A 25954-nucleotide genomic window follows, 5' to 3' on the forward strand; every position below is an offset into this window, starting at 1 on the left:
ACACACACGTCGGGTATTCATATCTTATGGGGACATCTAATTGACATAATGCTTTCCTTAACCCCTTACCCCAACCCTAACCATGAAAAACGAATGACTAACCCTAAACTTTACCCTAAACCTAACCATAACCCAATTGTAAGCCTGACACTAAAACCACATTTTGAGTCTCAAAAATGCCTTCAAACTCGTATAACAAGTGTAGTAAACTTCCAAATTTTGGTCCCCACAAAGATATGAATACACACTTAAACACACCCACACACACACATGCATGTATTTGCATAAAGCTGAAATGCAGAAATAATGTAGCAGGTTTGGGATCTGTTAAAGTTAGGATTTATGGTGGAGTCCTGTTTCTCTGTGATTACAGTCAAAAGCAGTGATGTGGTGTATAAACCTGGTCTGTCTTTGCCAGAGAAATCAGACCTAAACCAGACCCTGACTTTGAACTCGGGCAATGTGTGTAAAAGAACACAAATCATGAGCACTGCACTGTTTTCAAAAGTCATAACCTGAATGATGGACTGTTACGTTTTTATGACTTTGCTCATTCTGTCATCTGGCACATTTTTGTGACTAAAGCTGTGTCCGCTTCCTTCAACAATTGTTCTGCTCTACTTGGATCCAAACTTACTTCATAATAATGATAATGTTCCTGTCGGAGGGCACGTCATACAGGCCAACAGTCACCCTGTGTGCAACAGTCGCCCTCCGCTGTGATGTCAGAGTAATGCACCCTTCCTACTGAAAGTTGCCAGGATTAAGAAATGTTGGCAGAGCGCGGAGGCTGAATGTTATTCTATTAAAAGGCTTTGCTTTCAGCCTCAGCAAGGTGTTAAGAGTGCCAAAAACTTAAGTGTTGGAACAATGCTGCTAACCAAAAACTGTGTCTAAAAATAACCTGTGAATGACAACACTGATTCCTTATTTTCTATAATGTAGTTTCAAAGAATAAAAGAGAGAACAACAGAAACACTTTTATGAAGGATCTCAGTTTCCTTTGGAAACAGAGCTTCTCTGCTGATCTCTCAGTTGAGCCCGCTGTTGATGTGGATGTTCAGGTGCTTGTACTCCTCGACCACATCAACATCCTGTCGCGGGACAGACACCGGCCATGTAGCCGTCCTCCTCCTTTCCGGTCTTATTCGTGTTCAGAAGCAGATGACTCCTCCCACCACGTGTGGAAAAGTGATCCCTTTGACCTGAAAGCTTTAAAGTTCCCATTTCAGAGTGTTTGTGTATGATGTCTCTGAGAGTTGATATCCACATTATGGTCATCTCAGGCACACAGCTGTGGCTGTGAGTGCAGAAGCCCCGCCCACTTGATCAAATTCTATTTGTGAGGGGGAAAAAAGCAAAATCAGCATATTTTAAACTAGTCATGCAAAATTATTAATCTCTGAGGGCTAACTGCAGAAAAATCACACTAGCAGAAGATGGATTCAGCTCATCGCCTTCTGGATTATTGGCCCAGCATGCTCCAGCTGCACCACTCTGCTTTCACTTAGATGGGATTCAAACCCACACCCTGGCTTACGAAGGCTGTATTATGCCACCATGGCTGCTACCTAAGGCCCAGTGTTGGGTAAATACATTTTTTTTAACTGGGAAATATGCAGCTATTCCAGTAAAGTGCAAGAAGAAAAATCCTAAGTTGAAAATAAGGAAAACAATAAATAACAAACAGCCAAACACTTAAGATTTTATGTGCATTATGTATAAGTAGGCAGCTGATAATACAGAGAATGTTCAAACTCTTTGTGACACGCTATGGCAGTGCTCATTTTCTGTTTTCAGCACACAGTCACTTACATTCATGTCACTGTCATTAGTGACAACAGTGTTTCTGATTCACAACAGCTGCTCTCACCAGCACCATTTCCAGCTCTCCAGAACTGCACGAGGGGGAAACGGGTGAACACGAGTCATTGACTTTGACCAAAAATAGATGAAATGGGCTCCGATGCAAATGCGGTGGCTGCTCTGAATAATCCAAATGGATAAAACATTCACCCGGTTTGCAGCAGCACTGTTTACCTGGTTGCTTTCCAGCAGTTATACTGTAAGTGCACTCAGGAAAAAAAAAGTTTTTTTGAAAGTCTATATTTATTATTCCCGCAGGGTATTATAGTGTTTACATTTGAATAAATAAGCTGTGTATTCAGTAATATCACACAAAGGAACAATGTTGCTGCGTATGTGTAGATTGATGCAAGCAAGTGACATTTAAAAACAATTTCTCACAGCGTTTTCTGACTCACGACAGTCACTGATCAATGTATCACGTTCACTATTTTCTTGTTCCACACAAAATACAGTTTACTGCTCTGAGGTCATTTCGTCCCTTAAACGTTGACCCCTGCAGAAACACGAATGAGGTCGGGGGTTGTCCTCTCCCCTGAAAAACACGTAAGCCACAGTCGCTCTGTGATTAATCTCTAGTCCTGCACATGTTTATGAGACAAAGCTCGTGTTCAGACAAAGTTCAAGTTTATGTTTGTAAAGGGATGAAACAGCAGCCACGTTGTTAAATGTTATCTCCACAAGGCCGCATTCTGAGCCCTAAAACTTTTTTTTGTTTTCAGAGTTCACTCAGTTCACTCCAGCTATACGGGAGTGGACAATTCCCAGTTAATCTCATTACATATGTTAATCTCATGCAATATGATCTGGAGTACAATATTTATTTACATCTATATATATATATATATATATATATATATATATATATATATATATATATATATATAAAACACAAAGGGAACGTATGTGCAATATCACTATGTTTACATAAATATTACATCTTATAAATTAAGCCATACAATATAGAAATATAGCTATATGGTAGCTTCAGCATAATACACTGACCTTCATAGGAGGGTGTCACAGCCCGATGAGCATACTGAAACTCTGCTCCACTCTCAGCTTTGTGCGCAGCAGGCAGGCTGAGTTGAACTGGGAAGGCCGAGTTGGCCCTGATACCTTTGCCCTGAGCGAGGTGTCTCAAAGTGTAACGATTACAACACGGTGCAAAAAAATGTAACTGACATTAACAATGACCTTTTTAAGAGAGCTGTAGCCGAGAGTGTAGCCGAAATCGCAACAAATATAACATAACAGTTTTATAAAGATATTTTAAACGGACAAACAGGACTGGATCTATTAAAATATAGTCATAATAACATAAAGTCAGAATTACACGTGGAAAACGGGTCATTTCTTTATTTTATACATTATACATTATAGAATATATATTATAAATACAGAGAGCTTGTTCATTCAATATTAGGAAATGTTGATTACAAAAAAAAATGGTGGAAAGAAAATAAAAAGGCTGTAAAGTATTTTCTTTAGTCGCGTGAATGGAGAGGTAGGGGCGGGCGTTTCTACACTTTTAGCCAATAGCGTCGTCAGGAGGCCTTGGCTGACGTAAACCTCAACCAATGGCTGAAGCGTGTAGCTGGACGAGCGCGACTACAACACTGTTTGTTTTTTTCTCTCAACGTGTTGGCAGAAAATTTGTGGATTTAACGGGGAATTTTTTTCTTTTTTTTTTGGTTAATAACGCAACCAAACCGAGCAAGGGGACAACCGCTGGTTTACCGAGTTGGAGTTTATAGGAAGATTTTCTTCACTGTGTGGTTTTCTTCTCACACCCAGGACCGGAAAAGAGCATTTTACCCCTCCAGACAGCTGGCTTGCGGCCCCCCCGCACCGATTTGCGCCTGAAGTTTAGTGGTGAGTGTTGGTGCGATAAAGGGGAAGCTTCATATCAAGAAATATACAAAGAAAGCTAAACATGAAACAATGTTAACCTTACGTGGTTAAATTTTTTTTTACGCTAAATTCTCACTAGGCTGGCACTTCCTGCCTTCATGAGCTTAGTCTAAAAAGGAGTGAAGGGGCTGTTGTGAATGTGGTAAAAACAAACTTCCACAGTAGTAACAGTGGCGTAACTACAATGTAGGGCAGCCAAGTTTATGAACATATGCAGATTTCAAATAATTCTCTTTTTAAATCACGCTAATTGACACAACAGACCTCATGTTGTCCATTATTAGAGTATTTTGAGCCGCATAAAAGTCAGTTAAAGCGTGTCTTCCCGGAGTGAACCGCCAGAAGCGCGTTTCTCTCCGGAGCCACGCAGGCATTTGTCTCTGGGGTTAGTCAGGAGTACAGACAGAGGTGCTGTGACGGAGCTCGAGATGTTTGTGCACATGCTGCATTCAAGTGCTGCCCGATTTTTGATTGCCATCTATACTGTAGCTCTCAATGCTGACTAGCTAATTAGGTAGAATCTCAGTGTTGTGGTGCTTTTTTTAAATGTAAATCAGACATAGCTCCTCTATCATGTCACACAGACTCACGTACCTCTGCAGCAACACCACCTTTCATGTTTAATGGAACTAATTCCATGTAGGGTTTATACATTTCCCTAACAAGTGTATTGTATTTCCCAGGAGAAAACGCGAATCCCTTTTGGGGTTGTATCTGGAAGGGCATCCGGCGTTAAAACAATCTGTAGCTTCGTCTTCATGCTGTTTAACTTGATTAAATTACAGCAGATATTGTTAAAACTGTCTCCCCCAATCAGGCTGTTAATGTTTAGATTTTTTAATGAGTGTAAACTGCATTTGCATATACAGTACTCATTATTACTTAAAGCTGTGTATCAGTTACTTTTAACTACACACACTGTCAGTTACTTATCCCATTTATGGACTACTTTCAACTGCTCCCTATATCTCCTATATCCCTTATCTCCTACTCTTCACACTTACATTAGGCTAATTTATTTTAAATGGGTGCTTACAAATATAACATCTCACACATTCCCTTTACTAAATTTAATCTGTTTATTTTTTATTTGATTAGATATTTTTACTGCTGTCCACACTGTTAGCAGTTTGAGCCAAACTTTTATTTCACTCATTTATTTTCTCTGAATTCCTGTTGTCCTTGTGTTTCTATTCCTTGGGCACTTTACATTTAGTTTACCGCTTTTCTCACCTGTTCACCTCTCATTTAAATTGTTACTCCTTAAATGTATAATTTCGGGGGAGCTGACTTCATTTTTACATATATCCTCTGGCTACTGCAAAGATCTTCCCAGAGGTAGCACTTGTACCTTTTTTCACTGCTTCCTGACAAAATTTTATTAAACAAAAACATGAATTGAATTTGTTGATAATAAAGGATTTAAATTGCTTTTACAGCATGCCTGTTAATGTCCTGTTCATTGGCAGGCTCAGAAAACAGTTTCTGTAAGCGGTTTACACATACTTTTATTAAAAAAAGCCACATGCATTTTTTTTATTTTTGGAACCATTTTTTAACTGTTGTCAGCTGCTGTCACTCAATTAGCATAACGAACAGCAGGCCAAAGAAGAAAAGATGCCGGAGCTTGTCGTGACGCTCGCAGTTCACTCAGTACGATGTGCTGAAAACAAGTCGCCCTTCACATTTGCTTGTTTCATTCTCAGAATTGACAGCAGAGCAGAGAGGCTCCATGATTTACTGTGTATTTCTGCTCAGACTGAATCCGAGCTGGATTCTGTTCAGTCTTGGCATTCATCCTCTAATCACACACCATTAACCTCTGGAGGGAAGAGGAATGGAAACGCTGTGGTGGAATTTAACCAGATGTTGTAGCTGCTTGGATAGGCGGAGTAATCTGTTTTATTGCATTTCTGCAAATAGTTTTTTGGACGATAAACAAACACCAGTTTTTATGGTGGTGCTTTGTTTTTCTCTCCGCATCCCTGCTTACATTTGTTACTGGTTTCAAATGGAGATTAATGTGTGCTGAATGTCGCAGTTTACTCACTGACGTCAGCACTCAGACCTCTAAAGTTTAGCTGAAGTCATTGCCATGGTATTAAAAGATATATTTACTAGCATCATTATAGGTTTTGTTGAAAGCAGTCAGCTGTATTCATGTGTTATGGATTGGAGTGAACCAATGCAATTCCTTTTCTCTCTTTTTTTAACATAACTTATACAACTACAAAATCACAATTTTCAAGCTCATGTGCAACTGATTTATTGCATTTGCAGATTTATTATGTTGAAAAGTGAAAAGTGGAGCTGCATAAGAATTTAAACATAATCTTGTGATGATTAGTTGTTTTTCAAAGTGGAAAAAAGTATTTATAGACTTCTAACTTAAGTAAGATTTATATTCCTATTTAAGAAGCTTAATAGTACACAGGCTGTACCTAAGCAAATTAACTCATGTGAAACGGCACTTTTTAGAATCATATACATGAAATTATTGGGTTATAGTTATTGATTTGTTTATGTGTATATCTCTTTAATGTTAAAAGCTGTTGATCATTTTAATTAGATTTATATTGCTCAGTAGCTTGAGCTGTAATAATGCAATTCATTTTCAAAATAATAAGCAACTAAAGCTTCTAAATTAAATAGTATATGGGGTATGAAGTGCAATAATTGCACTCACAATATAGAGTGCTTTGAAATACTTAAAGTACAAGTACATTAAAGCTGATTAAAGTAAATGAGCAAATGTGCTCATTGTTACATTCCTACTGATCCTATCTGTGCTCTCATCAAGTGGTAAAGAAGATTGTAAGATTAACAGTAGTCGACTCCAATAGCGTTGGTGGTGATGGGATTTACATTATTTACCCCGCCTCTGCTTTTATCTACTAGTTTGTCTGGTCTGAGGTACAAATTCCCACATTCCTGGCAGTAGATGAACGCCTCATCAGACCACATAACCGACCCAGCTTTCTAACGTTAGCGAGGTGGCTAACAGGATTTAGCTGACTGGAGCTACGTTGCATCGCAGCGCGGAGAAATCCCCACAGAAGACACGACGAGCTCGCAGTTTACTGACAGTAACTTTGTGTTATCCTACGCGTTGAGACACACAGCAGGAGCACAATGCCAGGTAACGCCGACCCGCGAATGGTTACACGTTAGAGCTTCGTCGTGTGCGTGTTTGCCGCTGCTGTTGTTCCCGGAGCTCAGCCTTGTTTTGTTGACCTGCTTCAGTGATGCTGCCATGCTGTAGCTGCGTGCTAGCTCATAGCGGAGCACACTTTGTTTGGCCTTTAGCATTCAAATAGAGACGGGGTTTGCCCCAGATGCATGCTTTACGTGTTCTAGTAGCTTATTGTATCTTTTTTGTTTAATACGTGGTTCGCATTTAAGCCGTTTTAAGAAACCCACTTAATGACTTTGAAAGAAATGAAGAGCTTTTCTTCCACCCAGCCTCTCTACCCTTTGTTGTTGGTGGGGTAGCTTTCACCTTAGGCCCGTTCACTGACAGCGCAGCTGTGCGTTTCTGTCTGTTTGCAGCCGCTGGGAACTAGCCACTTAGCATTACCTCGACTGAAACTACCAAATCCTTTAAACCAACTTCCCAGGTATGCCCGGACACCTGGTTTAGAGCCGTTAGCAGGCTGTAAGCCACCGCGGCACAGCTCCTGTTACACACACGGACTGTCAGGCTACACGGACCGCTATGAAGCGGGTTGTTTTTGCATATCAAAGTCTTCATTGTGCACAGTTGGAGCTGGACATGGCTGTAGGAGCTCCCCCCGCATTTGTCTCCCCGCAGGTTGGATGTCTCTGCTTGACATTCAGAGTTTATTTTTACACTTGCAGGTACACAAAGTATCCATTACAAACGCAGTCAAGAGGACTATTAAGCCAACATTTGGACATTTGAAAGGTTTCAGTGGTTATTTAGTTGCAGTTCCAGGGATCTGAAGGTGAATTTGTACGGCTGTTTCAGCTTGTTTTTAAACTACTTTGAAAAATGTAAAAATTAGTAACTAAACTTATACTTTTGCAGTTTGTTTTTCCAATTCGTTCCTTGCCTCAAGGGGGGGAAACAACTAAATAAAGTCTTTTAAATATGTGGAACCAGTAGCTATTGCGTTAATAGAATTTCCCAAAGCCCTTCTTTCCTTAAAATATCCTAGTTTTACAGATCAGTACAAAAAAAACTGAAATTCAAATTTTTTTTCTTCTTTTTTTTTTTTAATGACCTTTTCCCCCTCTGACACACAGAACAAAATTTGCTTTGAAAATGTCAAATGGTCATTAATTTTGCATATTCCCACCCACCCAACACAAAGTACATATCCATTTTTCAGATTTAAGTTCTCACTATCACAACAAACAATATATAGGAAGAGGGGTTGACTCTTCATAGGAAGAGTCAACCCCCCCCCCCCCCCCCCCTTAAACAAAACAAACAACAACAACAACTTAGAAATATGACATTGAGTTTATCATCCAGTCCAAAAACTTCCATTGCAGCTGATGATGATTGCTGTTCCAAGATAAAGCTGCTTGGATTCAGAAGTCGAACTCTGTCCCCCTCAAACTTTTTGTACATTTTTGTTTTTGACCCCTCCCGTTTCGCCGGATTGCAGAACAGCATTTTACATTTCTACAGCTTACCCCTCACCCTCGTAGACACAGGGGAAGCACTGATCTAGGCTTGCTTAACTAAATATTACTTGGTAACCACCACATGGTTATGCAATGTGAACATGTTAAGTGCTATGTGCAGCACATGCTGGCGAGGTCTTTGCACTCTTGTTAGTTATACTTCAGTGGGGGTGGGATGATGTCAGTGACTTGGCAACTGTTGGAAATTAATCTTAGAGGTGTTCTTACAAATCGAACTTTTTGGAGGTTTAGATCATGCATTCAATATACTTTTATAACCATTTGGTGTTTAATCTGAGAAGCTGGAAACATAACTTTCGTTTGATTGTGGGGGGAAAAAAAGATCACCTGAGCTCTAACCTTCTGGCTTTTACCTGCTTTGAGCTGTCTGCTTGCATGCTCCCACCCCTTCAGCGTCTCAACGGTGTTATTTTAAAGCTTTGGCTGATGGTAAGTCCGATTCATTACACAACACGTTATCGACTGCAGTAAAAGTGAATGTTAGCGGACTGGCACAGGCTTCAAATGTTCTGCAACCTCTGTCTTGTAAATTTTTCCCTTGTGTGTTTTTTTTTTTTTTTTTTTTTTTTTTTCACCTTGTGCAAGTCGCCGCTCTGCATCGTTAGACGTCTTTATCGTCGCCCACGGTTGGGCAGAAACAGACACACCTCTTCTTCTTAGTCTACTGACCTACTTAGATTATGCTTGTTTATGTGTGCTCTTCTGAGGAACAGCGTGTCCGTTCTGTCGCTGCGTTCGTTGAACGGCCGGCTGCTGCGGGTCACACTCTGCTTAAACATGTTTGTTTTGTTGTGCTGAGGGAGACAGGGACTGCAGGCGCGGGTGTTGCAGAAATTTTATGGGCTGAATTTTGAAATGGGTGAAGTTTCTTTGAAGTCACAACACATTGCAATGAGTGAGTGAGTCTTCATCAGGATGACCCCTGGAGCTGTGAACAGAGCTTGGTTGAGATCATCATTTTTTTATCCCCCCTCCCCCCGCTGCAAGGCTGCAGTTGAGTCATGACAAGTCTGTTGCATCTGGCTGGCACTCTGAGGATTATGTCATGATTGGGCATGTCTCATCACAGTGGCAATCCTGTGTGCGTAGAAGCAATCACACATCATAAATCTCATCAACTCACTGTCTTTTCTTAAGTGATTGTTGGATACTTGTGATCTCACCACTGGCTTCAAGCTTAAACAGTGCTTATGACTGCAGAATATTAGGCTTAATTAATGAATTTAATCTCATCTGTTTTAAGTATCCCATGTGAAAGAGGCTACACTCTAACGGTGCGTTCACACCGAACGCGATAGGCGCGAGCGAAAACGCCCCAAACGCCCCTAATTTGACGCGTGCACATTCGCACCTCAACGCGTGTCCAAGAAAAATCCATCGCGCCGCAAAATTGCATCTTTTCTCGCGCGTGAACCGGAAATGTGGGAGGAAGTTGTGCCAGATGTGTTGTGCTGCAGATGTCCTCTGAATAAACACATTATCTTGTTAGCGGAAAGGTATTTGTACATCAGTGGGAAAATAACGGGACAGTAGGCGGGCTTGCTAGCTTTTGCGCGGCTTCATCGGGTCAGTCTGAAAATTAAAAAGAAGAATGGGCAACCTGGTACGTTCATTCAATCTCCTCACTTATGTGCCTCCAAGCTAGGTCCTTTTTATTCCTGTCTCGGTAGAAGTAGCAGCTAGCATCATATAGCTCTGGATGATTAGCCACGGCACTGATGAGCTGCTCCTCCATACTGAATGACGAATGAAGGGCTTTGGCTGGATCTGCCCCTTTGACCTAGTTACAGCCACGTCACCAGGCTCCTGATTGGTTGTCGCGGTGCGATTTGACGCCGGAGTTCAGATTTTCCAACTTGAGCGGTTGGCGCGATACGCGCGTGTGCACAAAATGCAACACAAGATCTGACACGTGTGGTTTTCTTCGAGTCAAACGCGCCAGACGCGCTACACTGACGCGCGTTTCAGGCGTTTTGGCGACGCAAATCTGCTTCCGAATTTTCGCCGGACGCGCAATCGCGTGTCATCGCGCTCTTTCCATTGAATTTACATGTAAACCTGACGCTCTGGCCGCCTCTATCGCGTTCGGTGTGAACGCACCGTAAGACACCCCTGTTGTTTTAGAGCCTGTTTACAGCTTAAAGGTGAAGCTGCATGTCTGAACCACAGACTACATACATTTTCACTGTTTAAGCAGGATTGACGAGCTTCGTGCTTTGACTGCACAAGTGCCATGCACAGATACAGATCTCTGTAGTAGCCAAGTAACATGGAAATAAAATACTAGAGAGAGTCCATTATGGACTAGAGCGTTTAAACATGGTGAAAAACTCCCAATTCAGTGACTAGATTTAGCAGCGCTGAGGCCTGAAAGACAGCGCTTTGGGAAAACTCTCAAAGCGGTCACACCCATTAACAATCCCTTTTTATTTATTTAAATCGTACTGTCTTTATGAAAGGACAGAGTATCAATAGAGGTGTTTTGGTGCCTGACTGTAAATATTGAGACATTTTACTATAGAGTCTGCTTTTAGAGCCATCCTTAAGTGGCCACTAGAGGAACTGCTGTTTTCGGCACATCTTCATTGGCTTCATTTTTAAGCCCCAGGTGTTGCCAATTGGTGTGGACACAAATTTAGCATTGTACTCAGTTGTTGTGATGAGAATTACGTTTGATTCTGATAAAATTCAGGCCAGGTGTGGATGCCGTGTCCAGTCTCGAGCTTTAGAAGTTGAGCTGGAAATTGCGTGGTTATCCAGGGGCTGCCCCTTTTGAAGGAGAAGTAGGTATTTGGATGGAGGGGGAAAACCTGATGTGATGTCACAGTTTTTACTTTCACTTCCACAGTGCAGGTTTTCCCATTCAGTGAGGAAGAAGTACACTCCTGCACATTGAGTCTTTGTAATCATCTGCTAAAGATGTAGCTGGATGCTAGTACGTGTTCAGGGAATAGTTTTATTGCAGAGTATTGCTAAATTATTCTAACCCATTTGAATATGATGATCAATAATAATAAAAAAAAGTATCATTACTTATTGCCAAAGGTGTGTACTGAACACAGATGTTAGCTGTTGTCTTTCTAATGACTCTTAAAGCAGCAGCACGGCTGTGTATTTTTACATTGCAAGATGCGGCCCTATTACATGTGATGACTCGCTGCGTTTGGCTTGATTGAATCATGCGTAGGCCTTTGCTGACTGCAGAAAAATAACCACATACACGTTTGCGCTTCTCTGATCACGTCACTTGGGTTTGGCTTTGCCTTGTTTGTATGGGACTTCCTTAGATACGCTGAGATAGCGGTTTATAAAGTCCTCTCTTCTGTGGATTTGATGGGACAATACTTGCACTGTTTATTTTTGTATTCATTATTTTCCACATTTGCTTTTTGTTAATGATAAAATTTAAGAAAAAAAGAAGTGTTAAGAGCAAAGTTGTGTACCGGTTCCATCCAGGTGGTGGGGGAAGGGGCTTATCTAATCATCCATCACCGTAACAGTGCGTTTATCTTTCTTTTTAGCCAACAAATGCAAGTCTGTTTTAGTTTTCCACAATTGTTGTGAACTGTTGTCACTGTTGCTACTTTGGTGTTGACTGGGGGTTAAATGATAGTTTTGAGTCTCATCTCATTACTGCGAAGTTAAAAAACATGCATCAGCATCTCTGAATAAGGATTACATGCTGGCACACAGCTGAGTACTCTGCTTCATGTCTCAGTGTTTAACACCTTTTTTAAAAAATAACGTTGAGTTTCAAACTTTAGATGTAAACCCTGTGTGGCTAGACGTTTTGGTGAACGGCTGTATTTGGTGGGGAAATAGGATTGACTTTAACATTAGGCTGTATTTTCTCTTTCATTGGTCTAAACAAACCTGATTTAAAACTGGGTGTTTGTTTGGCTTGTGATAGTGCTGTATGTCTTACTGATGTCTCTCTGGACCCGTTGTGTGTGTTTCTGTGGCCTTTCACTGCAGCGCTGTAATTCACCCACCTGGAAAAAAAACTATTGATCAACGTCATAAAATGTCAAAGACTCTATTAAGCCTTCAGGCTCATTTGGGTGTTTGCAGAAGGATGTTTTAGACATCACCGAGTAGGATTAGTCCAAGCAGGTGTTGCCTTTCAGTCTGTTTCCCACTCATAACATGAGAGATGCAGAATTACTGTTCAATGGCTTTTTTTTTTTTTCTTTTCCTCTTTTATAAGCAGAGGGACTCTAGTTACAGCTGGAAAACTGCTCCCACAATGCTGATTGAGATGCTGATGGTCAATTCGATTTGGAATCCCAGGCTTAAATAATGGAGCCTTGATTTTAAATATGATAGTGTAAGCTAACAACAGATGAGGCCCAGCTGTGGGCTAGCGAACGGGACTTACGCAGCTTTGCTCTTCGGTTGTCTGATTGCGTGCATACTGTAGCAGGATGATCCTGACTGTTCGCTAATAGTCACACCTGTGCCGCCTTGTTTCACACAGAGCCAGCTGAGATGAGCGGTCCAGAGGTGGCTAAGACACCAGGAGGCGGAGCTCCAGAAAAGGAAGGGAAAGAGCCGGTTGCCAATGGCCATGCGGGAGAAAACAATGACGCCAACCCGTTTGCTGAATACATGTGGATGGAGAATGAGGAGGAGTATAACAGACAGGTACATGTGACAAAAATGGATACTTTAACTCCTGAAGGTCCAACTCACTTTTTTCTTTCTTCTTTTCAGTCCATCCTGGGTTTTTTGTTTTTTGTTGTTGTGTTTTTTTTTTTTTTTTTTTTTTTTAAACCTCACCATCCTGCAATCCCTCCACTCTGACTTTGAAAGTTGAGTCTGCCCTGAGATGCTGGCAAAGTTGCTGTTGAGATAACATAATGCTTTATTCACCCTCAGGATGAGAGCCTCACCTGAGAACAGGTGGATTTATTGCTCATTTATTTGTCAACAGTACTTGGAAAACAATGTTTTTGGACGATATGCTAATAAAAAGAATTACTTAATGATTAATTTAATGGTTAATTCTTGGCAGACTCATACCCCTCTCTCCTGCCATCAATGGACTCTGATGCCTATGCAGCATCAGATACAAGGTTTCTTACCGAGAGTTGAGCATTTTTGTCAGCTTGTGGCTTAAGCTTGAATTTGTAACGTCTGAACATTTCTACGCCTTCACTTATTGTTCCACTTTACTGCTATCTTATTATTTATCATTTCCTTTCCTGTGTTATTGCCTTGCAGGTAGAGGAGGAGCTGTTGGAGCAGGAATTCTTGGAGCGTTGCTTCCAGGAGATGCTGGAGGAGGAGGACCAGGATTGGTTCATCCCTTCGCGCGACCTCAACAACCAGGGGGTGGGGCAGCTGCAGCAGCAGCTCAACGGCCTGTCGGTCAGCGATCACCACAGCAACCTGGAGGAAGTGGCGGTGAGTCACATGCGTCTGATTGCGCTGCGCTCACTCTGTCGGTTCTTGATAAAATGAGTAATTTTATTCTGTTGCCTTCTCTCTGCAGAGGAAGAGCATCTTGAATCCTGAAGCAAAGGAGTTTGTCCCGGGGAAGAAATACTAGGAGTCCCCCTCACCCCCATGGAGCCTCAGCACGCACGCACACACATGCATACACAAACACACTCAGACACATGCACCAGTCCTCTCATATTCTCAGAGACTCTGGCGGCCACGGCCGCACACACACTGATCCTCACACGCAAGCATGCACACGCACACACTTGAAGTCAGTGGCGTGCTGCCAGGCCCGATTGGGGGGTGGGGGGTTTTCTTTTTCTTTTTTTCTTTTTTTCTTCAATCTTTTTATTTCCTGTTTGTTTCTTGTAAACTGAGGGACATTGGGGATGGGTGGGAGAGGGGGTGTAGTACCAGCTCTGCCCTTCTGTGGGCGCTAGCTCATCATTGCATTTCACACGACACTGTTGATGTTTACAGAGCATGCAGATCTCAGCAAGAGTCCCTTGAAAAATAGGCAGCTACTTGGGAGTGATGCCAAGACAAAGTCTAAATTCCAAAAGTTTAGTCTTTTTTTGTTTCAGTGTTAATTTGTGTCTAATTGGGTGGAAAAAAAAACACATTTCCAGCAGGTTGAAGGTTACTATGTTGCTGAGGTCAGAAGGATGAACATTTCAGGGGACTGCAGCGGGCTTCTGCCGTTGCTCTGTAAAGCCATCACAGTAACCCGGTAACATTTGCTCCTATGATGTCAAAAGCTTCCTGTGACATCACGGCTCATGTGTATCTAAACGATGGATGGTTATTTGTATCTGCAGCGGCTCTGTTCCAAACCACGTGCAAACCCCTCAGCCCTCTCTCCCTGCCGGTTGAATAGATCTGAACGCTCATGGACGGGTTTCATCATGGAGAAGAACTTGTTTTCCCAATTTGTGTTAACATCCATGCTTATTTTTCATCAAGTATCCCAATCATGAGTTAAATAAAGGAGTTGAATAAAATTGTCAAACATCAAAGCTTTTTTTTTTTTTTTAATCTTTAAAAACTCAGTCATCTTTTTGTGTGTGCACAGCTTTAGTTCACGGCTCAGTTTTTGTAAGGTGTTCATCCTTCTTACGGGGGTGGGGGGTATTTGGTCTGGAACGCAGCCACTGCCTCTTTCTGTCAGCTTGGTTTAGGATCAGATCAAGTGTCCATATCCAAATCAGGTTTTTCAAATAGCATCTCATCCTTCCCCTTATTTTTCCTTCACATTTTTGTTTTTGAGGATGAGGCTCTCTACTGGGTATAGTAGCCTGTGGTGTCCATTTAGTCCTGTTGGTAGGAGGAAACAAGTAGGGAGAGGTGATCGTATCGCCATGGGGATGGCAGTATGGAGGATGTGGCGGTCAGTATTTAATCCTTGCCGGTCTTGTCCTACCCTAGGAATCTGACTTTTTGTTTTGAGGAAGTTCTACTTTAAAATAAGAAATCTTTAAATCTTTGTGGTCTAGAGTTCAAAGTGTCTCTCCCTGATGCGAGTATAATATCCATTAAATCGTGAGCCAGTAGGAAAAAGTTATATATGTGACAATACTCTTCAGGAAATCCAGATTCCTATCACCAGTAATCCTGAATTCTGTTTCTTCTTTTTTTTCTCTGAATCTCAGCCATTTTGGCTTGAACGTGGACGTAGTATTGTCCCAGGAAAAGTAAGATCTTGTGTATTTTTGTGGTAAGCAGAGACTATTTACATTGTTTCAAAGTATCTGACAGGTAGTGCTTCTGTCCACTCATGCTGCTTTCCGAGGTTTCTGTGAGAGACGGTGAAGCGTGGGTTTAAAGGGGAACTTCCTCAGTGTTGGACCACAGATGTCAAATGACACCCTGGTGACGCCGTTAGGAATGTCCGCCAGGTGGATTGTACAACATGAAATCATTTTTGGTGATTTTCATTTTCTTTTTTTCTTTTTTTTGAGTTGTGTGATAGAAGCCGTTTAAAAAAAAAAAAAAAATGAAAATAAATAAAAGTGTATGAATTTCAAGATAAACAAAAATGATGAAAAAAGTTGAATAAAGCAGCTAAAGACATATTTTGTCTGCTTTTCCTTTTCTTTCCCCCTTTTCTCTTAATCTATACACACACGTGACTTTTCCTGTGAACAGTCCAAGAAAATAATATCAAAAATGACTCACAGCTGAGTTCATTGTAAAGGTTCTTATTTGAAAAGGTCAGGACAATATTCAGTTTCTATTCAAGTCTGAGAGAGTGGAAGTTGGATCATAACACGGATTGATAAGTGAGGTCAACGTACGTCTCCGAGTGGCCAAAGTGTGGATCTTGGCTGCGATGTTTTTAAGCTTACAGTTACATGGGAATGTGCCGATGAGCTGAACACTCGAGAAGTCCGAGCTACAGGGAATACTGAATAAAATCAAGATTATTAAAGTTGGAATAACATTTCAGTGGGAATTCACAGATCGTTATCGCTTCAAATGTCCGCTTCGCTCTTACTGTGAACTTCCTCGGGACGGCTCTGTGTGAGCTATCGTCCAAGATATTTATGAGTATTCATATTCATTCCCTCTGGAGCTTTGGATCATATCACAGGATCTTTTTCAGCATGTGGTTTTCATTATATTTCTGTTTATAAGTCCAGCTGTAGATGGATACCGCTGAAAATGAGCAGCTTCCAAATGTGCAGTGGTTGCTTGGTCAGCCACCATTAGCTTTTAATTGCTTAAAAATGATCATCATCTATCTAGACTGACTGTTTGGTAACAAATGGCCAGTTTTTGGTTACATAAGCACAAACCTTTCTGTTAAGCTGAGACGGCTTAAACAGCGACGCTCAACTCCAGAATATGTTTCACTGTCACTTACTCTCAATCGTTTAAGCTTGTCTTTTATTTTTTTGCACAAAGTACCTTGTCTAAGAATATATTTGTTTTGTTTTCGCATTGAGGAGGCGGCTCACCATCAGACTGTTTAGCATCAGCTTGATAAACAGTCATCTGATTGTTGCGTAAAGCTGTGCATGCCATTTTGCCTCACTGGAGAACCTGATCTGCTGCCCTTAAAGCAGACTGACTGAGATCACCCGGAGATAACCTTTCACTTATAAACATGAGGACGTGGAGAATGCTTGATGCTGACCTTTGGTGGGCAAAACCGGCTCAAATCACTCCGACCCCTGCAGGCGTTAGGCAGGTTTGCAACTAAAGAACAGCACAGAACAGTGATATCCAAGTAAATAAAAATATAGAGGCATAGGATGGTGCTACATTTAATCTTTGAATAAAGGGTTAATTCAACTAAAGCTCACAGTGTGGATCTGAAAGCAGACTGGAGGAGTGACATCAGGATTATGTCTGCAGAAAAAGAGATGAAGGATTGGTTTTTGGTGACTATCCTGAAAATGAGCTCATGACTGTGTCGGTGCTCATTTCCAAAGCGAAACAGGAACAAAAGGAAGACGATCGATATGTTAACAGACTAGAGGAGCCTGAAATCCATGAATGTGAACGCCAAAGACTGCAAATCCCTCGATTTGTGTGCTGATATGAAGGAGCAGAGATATATGGCCCCTGAAGTCACCACACCCTCTACATACAGCACCCAGGTGGAACCAAGGTCATTGCACAGGGACACTACTGTGTGCAGCACTATGAGTATGGATCATAAGAATGAAAAAGAGTTTAATTGGACTGTGCAGCTAGTTTTGCACTTCACCTAACCTAACCTAACAAATCCTCCTCTCCAGACCACCTGAAGCCCCTCTGCTTTAATAAAGTGCGACCAGTGAAAGGCGCTATTTTCTTCACAACTGTCCATTTTTACATGCTCACACAGTAGAGATGGGAATCACCAGACACCCCACAATACAATATTGGTACAATAATTTGCTCATGAAATGATATTACTGTGATTTTTAATATTTTGTGATATGCTGAGCAGCCTTCCGGCTCTACAGGTGGGCCACAGGTTTTCAGGTTTCTTTCAGTTTGGGAATGGTTGCCTTAGGAACCCCAGGAGCTCCAATCAGAATCATTAAATCTTATTAATCTCAGTAGAGACACTGAAGTTAGCGTGTGGAATGATGGTTCGAATTTTTGTGGCATTTTTTAACATTTATTTAGCTTAAAAAAAACCCCAAAAACTAAGCAAATCATCCACCACAGCTGTGTGAACACTTAAGCCTCTGCCCAGCACGAGGATGCCAGCAAGTTCACAGCTTACCGTCTTCCTGCCAGCAGATGGTTTACTGCTACGTTGTGACTCGCTGTCAGCTTTTGTGTCCTCGGCGAGATAACCGAGACTCACGCACAAAAGCCTTGACCGCTATCTCACTTTTCTGCGGAGGTGTTTGGACAAAGCAGCTCTAAAACATTTCATACTAACATGCTGCAATTTAAGTCTAAATCAAAATACAAAAAATACAACTTTTTTTCTGAATGATCTGTATTGAGTCAAGATTCAGACTGAGGACCAGTGACAAGGTGGGCGATCGGAGAAGGCATCCTGCTGAGTCTAGGTGGAAATACACAAGATAAAGGGACATACATGAGAACATAAACAGACTAAGCACATGGCAAAAGCCTGCAAGTGTCAGGCTACTCACACAGAGCTTCCTTTGGCCACTCTGTATCTTAGGGCCATAGTTGAACTGGTACTCTGTTTGCGGCAGCTTCCTCCTAGTCTCTGTGCAGTAAGTTGCTGGCTGTACGTGGGCCTGAGGCAGGGCGCTGCTCTGACAGATGGTTTTCAGCTCAAAGCACTCAGGTCCCCTTCCACAGCTGGGAGTAAGAAGAAAGGGGAGAAAGTGTCTGAAAATAGCACAGAGAGCGTGAGAGGACACGATGAAAAGGTGGAATTTGTGTCTGTGCCTCACCGGCTGCCCTGAGCTAAAGGGTTCTGGAGGGAGGAGGCGCTCAAACCCCACAAGAAGGCACTCTTATCCGAGTGTTGGTCATCTAAATGGGAAGTTTCAAAGCACATTCATTCAAATACAGCTTCCTCTGCAATTTAGAGACTATATTTCACACCATGACTCAACAACAATAACAACAATGTACTTAGATTTTGTCTTATTGTCTGCATATATATCATTTAACAGTCTAACTATAATAGCATATATGTAAATCTCTGGTTTTAGACTGGTTTAAAATACTATTTTAAACAGGTTTTTTTTAACCCTTGGGTGTGCATGGTGTCATATAGCCCTGATTTGGTCGTCTCAGCCAAATGACCTGTTTGGGAGGGGCAGCCAATTAGAAGAAAGCTGGCTAAAAGAGAGGGTGAAGGGAGATAAACCTTCCTGTTTCACACAGTAGATGAACTGAGAGCTTACATCAAGCCCATCGTAGCATAAAGAATGATCATTTTGAACACTAAGTAGTGGTGATGGAAAATAGCCTAATAGGTTCTTTTTAAATTACTAATTAAAAAGAAATTAAAAATTAATTTTTTGTAAATTGAATTTCGCTTGTCCACTTAAGCCCACAAACTAAGTGGGTTATACTCACAAGCTTTCCTAAAAGCATCTAGCCCATGGTCTATATTAAATGACTTAACTATAAGGCACGGGAGCCTGAATCGGGCCGGCAAATACTCCAGTTCGGCCCACTGGATGGCTTTGGAAAATGTAGAGGAGAACATAAGTTTTGGACTTTTAACTGTATCTATTACAGATACAGTAAAAGATTTCTGTAATTTTGCACATTTAATAGTTACAATTTGAGCCTAAAAAGTCGTGGTTACAAATGTCTTTCATTTGCTACAGAAGAAATTCTCTATCACTTAGAAAAACGGGGGCATGAAGTTGAAATTGCACTTCTTTACTTATATCAAAACCTCAAGGATTAAATGTGTAGTTAAGCTTCTGTACACTGACACAAAGCGCAGTTTTACTGGCCTGGCACACATAAGATCAAGGTAAGATGTATGTGAGTTTCACATCCCTGATTTGTGGTCATAAAAATCATTAAAATTGTAACAATAATAGCACAAGTTTATGGGTTTTAGGGGAAGCTGTTCTACCTTTGTTTGTGTCAACAGCAGACCAGCCTTGAGGAGGGCTGAGCAGGTGCTGCAGTCCGCTTTCTCTCAGTAAATTTCTTAGAAAATCATTACAGCTGGATGGACCATCGGTGGAAGACAGCACAACCACACCTGAACGTGCACAAACAGAGAAAAGTGGGTTTCACTACATTCAGCCACGGATTCGGCTGCAGTTTGAAAACTCTACGAAACACGAACATGTGGGCTATTTTAGAAACCAGAACAACAAAGGCTTTGGTTTGACGGGTTTGTTACCTGGAGCTCAAGCACACAAACACCACATGAATCAAATCAAACAACAACAAAAAAGAAGCAATCTAACCTCCTTTGTAGACAATCTCAGTCTTGGTATTGTTTGCCTCCTGCTGCTGCAACATGTTTGCTGTCAACAGAAGAAAGCTGAGTGTCTCTTCACCTGCCGGCTACATGTTGAGTATGCATGTCTGCTTCAGAGAGAAACACACAAACAGTCCTTACCTTTTCCACCACATCCATCACAAACACGGCGCTGCTGACTTTCATCCTCTTGACCAAGGAAGACCTCAGTCCCCCTGGCAACTCCTGCACCCTGCGTCCAGTGTACCGCCAGGGCGGAGCCAACACCCTGATTTGCCACGGAAATGGAAGGTGTGAGGATGCCAAATGAAGACATGAAGGCAGAAGAAGGAGGAGGCTGGGGGACAAAGCACAGCATGTGAGGGCCTGTGGTGGTGCTACTGCTAATGGAAGGAGTTTTAAAACCAACAGCCGGCTCACGTGGCTTCAAGGTTATTCTTTCAAAACAACAAACAAAAGAAAATGGACCTGTCGTGTGTTCATACTTGCACAAATTCATCCAACCTGTAGTGAAGGAGCTCGCTCACCTCATCTCTGGAGTTCAGATGTGGGTAGCGCTCCCTGACGGGTCCATAGTCCTTCTTGTAAGTGGTGAGAAATCTCTCTGCACTGTTGAAACCATGAGTCTGGTCAGGGGAAAAAAAACAAAAAACAAAACACAAACAGGCATTTTGGGGGTTTAAACAGGAGTTTAGCTTGTTGTGATGGTCAGTCTGAGTGTATAATGCGAGCAAACCTGACATCCTGACAGAAACAAGAGCTTGTTCAGCCACAGTATACACGCTTCATATTTACTTTGTTACACACTTAAATACTCTATAACCATGATGTCCTGAACTTGATGACCTCCAGGTGTTAAAAGTATTAAATCACCTCATCACTAGAACTGATGTGTAGTATTTTTATAGTATTGCACTGATAACCACTGATGCACTAATGTAGGTAGATGCTAATTTTTATTGTTTGTTTTAAATCATAACTCTGGATGCAACACTCCAAATTCGCCAAAAGATAAAGATAATAATTGTAGTTGCGCTTATATATCTCATAGACCTTATGCCAGCTTGTTTTGTTTTCACAGCTTGTTTGTGCTGCCCCCTGGTGGCCAAATAACAGGGCTGCAAGTGAGGATTTCAATACGCGTTTCTCAGTGTTATGAATTAAAAAACAAGGACAAAGCAGAAGCCTTGGTGGGGTCTTGCCACATTATTTAAAAGAAAAATAACCATTTGTTTGTCGGTTGTTTCCCACTGTTAGACAACTAAAATCAGATCTTATTTCAAGTTGAAATAAAAGTTTTAGTCTAATTCTCCTTTTCTGTTTGACTTTTTAAACCTGTGAATTTCAGTTGAACGACAACATGTTGCTGCTGCACTCCAACTCCCCATCAAGCTACATATTTACCTTCCGGTGCTCTGATGTAGGCATGCTTGATGGTTTTTTTGGTTCCTCCTCGAGTAATCTTAGTGCTTCGTCACTGTATTAAAGCCAAACTGAAGACTAAAGACCGTCCAGTGTGTCTCTGAGTGAAAGCCAGCAAAATGTTTTTAATTGAATTTGTTTATTCCACTGAATTCTACTGTGGAATTACAGCCAATTGGTACAAACAGCTCCCTGCTTCAGGGGCTCAAACGTGAATGTATGTGACTGTAAGAAATTATTATTTTTGTAATACTTACTGTCATGTTTTAGGTACTTTTTTTTAAACGTTTCTTCTTCTATTGCTACATATTTGTCCTCAGGAGTTGAAATGCAGCTGGAGCTGGTTAAGGTGATCAAATCTGTGGCTCCCTAAAAAGTGGACTGCTCCACCTTTATATTAAAAAAATCTTCTGGGTTGCTGTTTTGCATCTGCACTGTCACAAGCAGGAACTCTTCCACCCCTGCTGCCTTCAGTGTCTGTGTTTTTTAATACTGCTGAGCTTGCCAATGTGCTTTTTAAAAAAAAAAAAAAAAATCAGGATGTACCTAACTGTAGGTCTGGCCTCGAAAAATGTTTGTTATTTGTTGGCCTGTTCCACTTTCATTGTGGTAGTTTCAGTTGTGGGTTTATAACAACAGTTTCAAATTACACACTGGCATCAAAATGCAGAGGCCTCTCTGTGGAGCTTGCATGGTCTCCCAGTGTCTGCATGGGTTCTCTTTGGTAGTCAGATTCTCTTCCAAAGACACCGTTCGGCTGTTGGTTGATGCTAGATTGGCTGTAGGTGAGAATGTGAGTGTGGTTGTTTGCCTCTAAGTGTGACCCGTCTCAGTGTTCTAAATGTGACACTAAACTAGATGAAATTTAGGTAAACACAATGAAGGAAAGCCCACATCAATCAGTCTAAAATGATCCACAACAATGCAAAGATCTTCTATAAATTCAACCTCATTTTTATTATAAATCACAAATGCAAATGAGCATTAAAAAGTCTTTACACAGTACGATAAAAGTAACATAAGCATACTGAGATCTGACTCTTTAGTGTCAAAATCAAGTGCAAAACAATCACGTTAAAAATTAAAAAACTGGCTGGCAAGTCTTCCCACAACGCATTCTCATGCGCTGCTGCTGAAGGTGTGTTGATAGAAGACTTTGGCATTGGCGGCATAATCCATGGCTATGGTAGCACCTGAATGCTGAGCTCCGAGGCCGGCGCCACCGAGCGCCGAGGACCGCTGCAAAATCAGAAGGCTGTAGCTGCGGAAATGACCCTTGTGCTTGTCAGATGATGCCAGTTTATCCAAGACTTCAGTGAAACCTGGGGAGAGACGGAGAATCTCAGACTTCTTCAGGATAGAAGCTACCCAGGCAGAGGAAGTGGATAAGTTGAAGGCTTTCATGATGTGGGTCCAAGGAGACACTGACCTGGCTTCAGGAGCTCCCAGCTCTTCCACACCGAGCCCACACACAGGATTGGCAGGCCGAGGTCGCCGCTCAATAGTGGCTGTCAGGAAAATAAAAGAAGACGCGGTTCAGAGAAACGTGATCACAAACAGGTGACAGCACGTGACTGTGTGGGTGTGTTACCTCCTGCACTGCAGGTAAGACTGCTTCTACATGTTTTGCCAGGACTCGTCCAGCTTGAGCAAACACATGCCGACAGAGAGCGTCCCCCGCCTCGGCACCTTTAACACACATACACAAAGTCTGACTTTTACCGTACCGCTTAATCTTTCACATTTCAAAGCAGACCAGGAAGTTATACCCTCCTACCTTCAGCCAACTTCTTGCAGAACCCTGCAAAATGAGACTTCTGGAAGTTTCTGTAGAGATGTGGCAGCATGCCCATCAGATCTGACACCTACGATAAACAGAGTTTTACCCATTAGACGGTATCGCTGTGTATATCAACACATCTCTCCGAACTTTTGGGACTCTGACCTGGAAGTACTCCTCCATGGCTTTTCTAACATGCGTGGTGTCGTGAGGAGGAGCGACCAGGTTGTCTTTGGCGTCGAACACCGTCTTCACAGCCAGGTGAGCTATCCAGAAGGCTGGGAAGATGGACAGATAGCTCAGTCTGATCTATAAAGATATGAATAATTCACATATTCCGACATGGTTACCTGATCCCTCATCGCCCATCATGTGACCCCAGCCCCCACAGCCGATCTGCGAGCCATCAGGATTGACTAGTTTGCAGTTTGATCCGGTCCCTGATATCAGGACTATGCCCCCTGAAGACAAAGATCTTGATGATAACGCTGATATGCTGATACCATCAAGCCATAAAGCTCAGGGTCAGACAATAAAGATGATACATAAAGCCACACCTGAAACAGTAAAGTATTAAACTGCGACCTGCTGTAACATTTTAGGCTAAGAGTGTTAAGTGTTACATGAACACATTTATGGTTGGGGCAGCTCTGTCTTCCTGCTGAGGACTGGCTGCTGTATGAAGAGAGAACAGAAAATGGCAGCTTACCGCGATTGCTGGCCGTGGCCATGGCACCGATGGCGTCTGTGGTGATGAAGTAACGTTCGCTGAGGCTGGGGAACCGCTCCTTCATGAGAGCGATGAGTCTGTCGATGGCATCCTTCTGCTCGCCTCCGCTCAGAGACATGCCCTGCGTACGAACACACACAAATCAGATGTTAGGGCTCACATTATTTCAATCAGCCATCAGCAACCTGCACCGGCACACAGCTCGACTGACCAGCGAGTATAACGGCGTGCCTGGATCCAGCCCCGCCTCGACCTTGGCTCTTTGGACCATGTCGTCGATGGTTGAGATACATTTGTCCACGCCGACCAGCTGTGAGAGACAAAAAGTGTTGTAAAATAAATGGAACTTGCTACAGTATAACACAATGTAACAATGTATTCACTCATAAGACAACTATAAAGACAGTCTATTTAATGTGCAAACCCCTCATCCGGCCACCATCTGCCCCCTCTTTCCCCTTTCCAAATTTCTCCACCTGCCTCCATCAGCACTTCCGCTCACCCAGTGGTTGGTGGATGGTCCCGCCGTCTCTGCCAACACCTTCCCATCCCCTGACAACAACACTGCTTTGGAGTGCGTTCCTCCCCTAGAAAGGAAGTGACAAATACACGAACGAAGCTGCTAACCACCAAAGCAACTAGACATCACTATACAAGACCATTGTATGCATCTTCCCTGAGAGAAACACACACACAATTTAAATAGATGCACAAAAAAAAGGCTCCACAACCCTCATTTAGACAAATACGTATTTATAGCATACTTTTTAAAAAACTAAATGATGACATTTTAACTGACAGAAACAGCCCACAAAAGAGGAGAAGTGATCACGAGACACACATACACGCGCACAGCCGGTAGGAAAACTTCACTTTCTAAATGACCTAAAAACTTGAATAAATGCCTGTAATACACACAAGCCTTACGTGACACTTCATCACAATAAACTTGGAAGAGTTTTGCTGCTTATTTTAATTGATTCTCACCCCTCAACTCCGCCGAACACTCGCTCCATGTCTCAATTCCTGTTTTGGTCCGGGCAACTGCGCAGATATCGCGAGAGCAGAGGGTGAACGCCCTCCAACCTGTAATTATGACTAATGACCAGTAGATGGCAGCAATGTCTTTCTATTTGAGAAATTCAGCAGCAGGCTACAATCATGAAACAAACCAGGGGCCTTCAAGGAGACAGATGAGAAAACAATATCAGGTAGAAAACGAACAAACACGTGATGTACGCTACAATTAGATTCACTACAGAGACGTTAAAAATAACATTTAGCAACAGCTCTTATCTCCCTTTAACAGTTACACACGAGTGTTTGCATCTTGCAATAACTTACAGGACGGTACTATTAGAGAGAAGCTGCATTGGCCTGATAGTGGCATCATGCCTCTGTAATGAGTGCATAAAGAAAATATGCACTCCGCCAGGATGTGAGGCAGTCTGCTAAAGTTTAAATAATAAGATGTAATGCAGGAGTACAGGTTTTTTTTTGACCTGTGAAGGAACACGAGCCAGCAAAAAACCCATTTTGCGTCTGAGTCATGGTTTAAACATCACGATTGAGAGATTTAGCGCCATTTGGCTGAAAACTGGGGCGCTGTAAGCCAGCAGGAGGCATCTGCAAAGCATTAATTTTGGGGGCCAGCTTCTCCTGCCAGCATAGCCTGCATCACTCACAATTCCTATGATGTTTATGTAATTTAAGTATTTTTAAGTGCTAATCTTGAGCTCTCAGAAAG

The 25954-nt window shown here is 42.1% G+C and overlaps 2 protein-coding genes across 3 annotated transcripts; one reads left to right on the forward strand and one right to left on the reverse strand.

Moving 5' to 3' along the window:
• The first annotated feature begins 3523 nt into the window (after positions 1–3523).
• Positions 3524–15971, forward strand: paip2b (poly(A) binding protein interacting protein 2B). Of its 2 annotated transcripts, none has more exons than XM_063470178.1 (4): positions 3524–3741; positions 12932–13098; positions 13678–13860; positions 13949–15971. In XM_063470178.1, exons 2-4 carry the CDS (start codon positions 12943–12945, stop codon positions 14003–14005), a joined length of 396 nt encoding a protein of 131 aa, XP_063326248.1. In that variant the 5' UTR covers positions 3524–3741; positions 12932–12942; the 3' UTR covers positions 14006–15971. The 2 variants fall into 2 exon arrangements, with proteins under 2 accessions (XP_063326248.1, XP_063326247.1); XM_063470177.1 differs by lacking the exon at positions 3524–3741 and adding an exon at positions 6721–6919.
• A 6680-nt stretch (positions 15972–22651) lies between these two features.
• nagk (N-acetylglucosamine kinase) lies at positions 22652–25250 on the reverse strand. The gene is made up of 10 exons (XM_063465400.1): positions 25195–25250; positions 24710–24794; positions 24419–24517; positions 24187–24328; positions 23828–23938; positions 23643–23755; positions 23475–23562; positions 23289–23386; positions 23127–23205; positions 22652–23019 (listed from the first exon to the last, which is right to left on the reverse strand). The coding sequence occupies exons 1-10, from the start codon at positions 25221–25223 to the stop codon at positions 22817–22819; spliced, it is 1047 nt and encodes a 348-aa protein (XP_063321470.1). The 5' UTR covers positions 25224–25250; the 3' UTR covers positions 22652–22816.
• Between the last annotated feature and the right edge of the window lie 704 nt (positions 25251–25954).

Source organism: Pelmatolapia mariae, linkage group LG3_W, assembly GCF_036321145.2.
Source record: "Pelmatolapia mariae isolate MD_Pm_ZW linkage group LG3_W, Pm_UMD_F_2, whole genome shotgun sequence".
Taxonomy (NCBI): domain Eukaryota; kingdom Metazoa; phylum Chordata; class Actinopteri; order Cichliformes; family Cichlidae; genus Pelmatolapia; species Pelmatolapia mariae.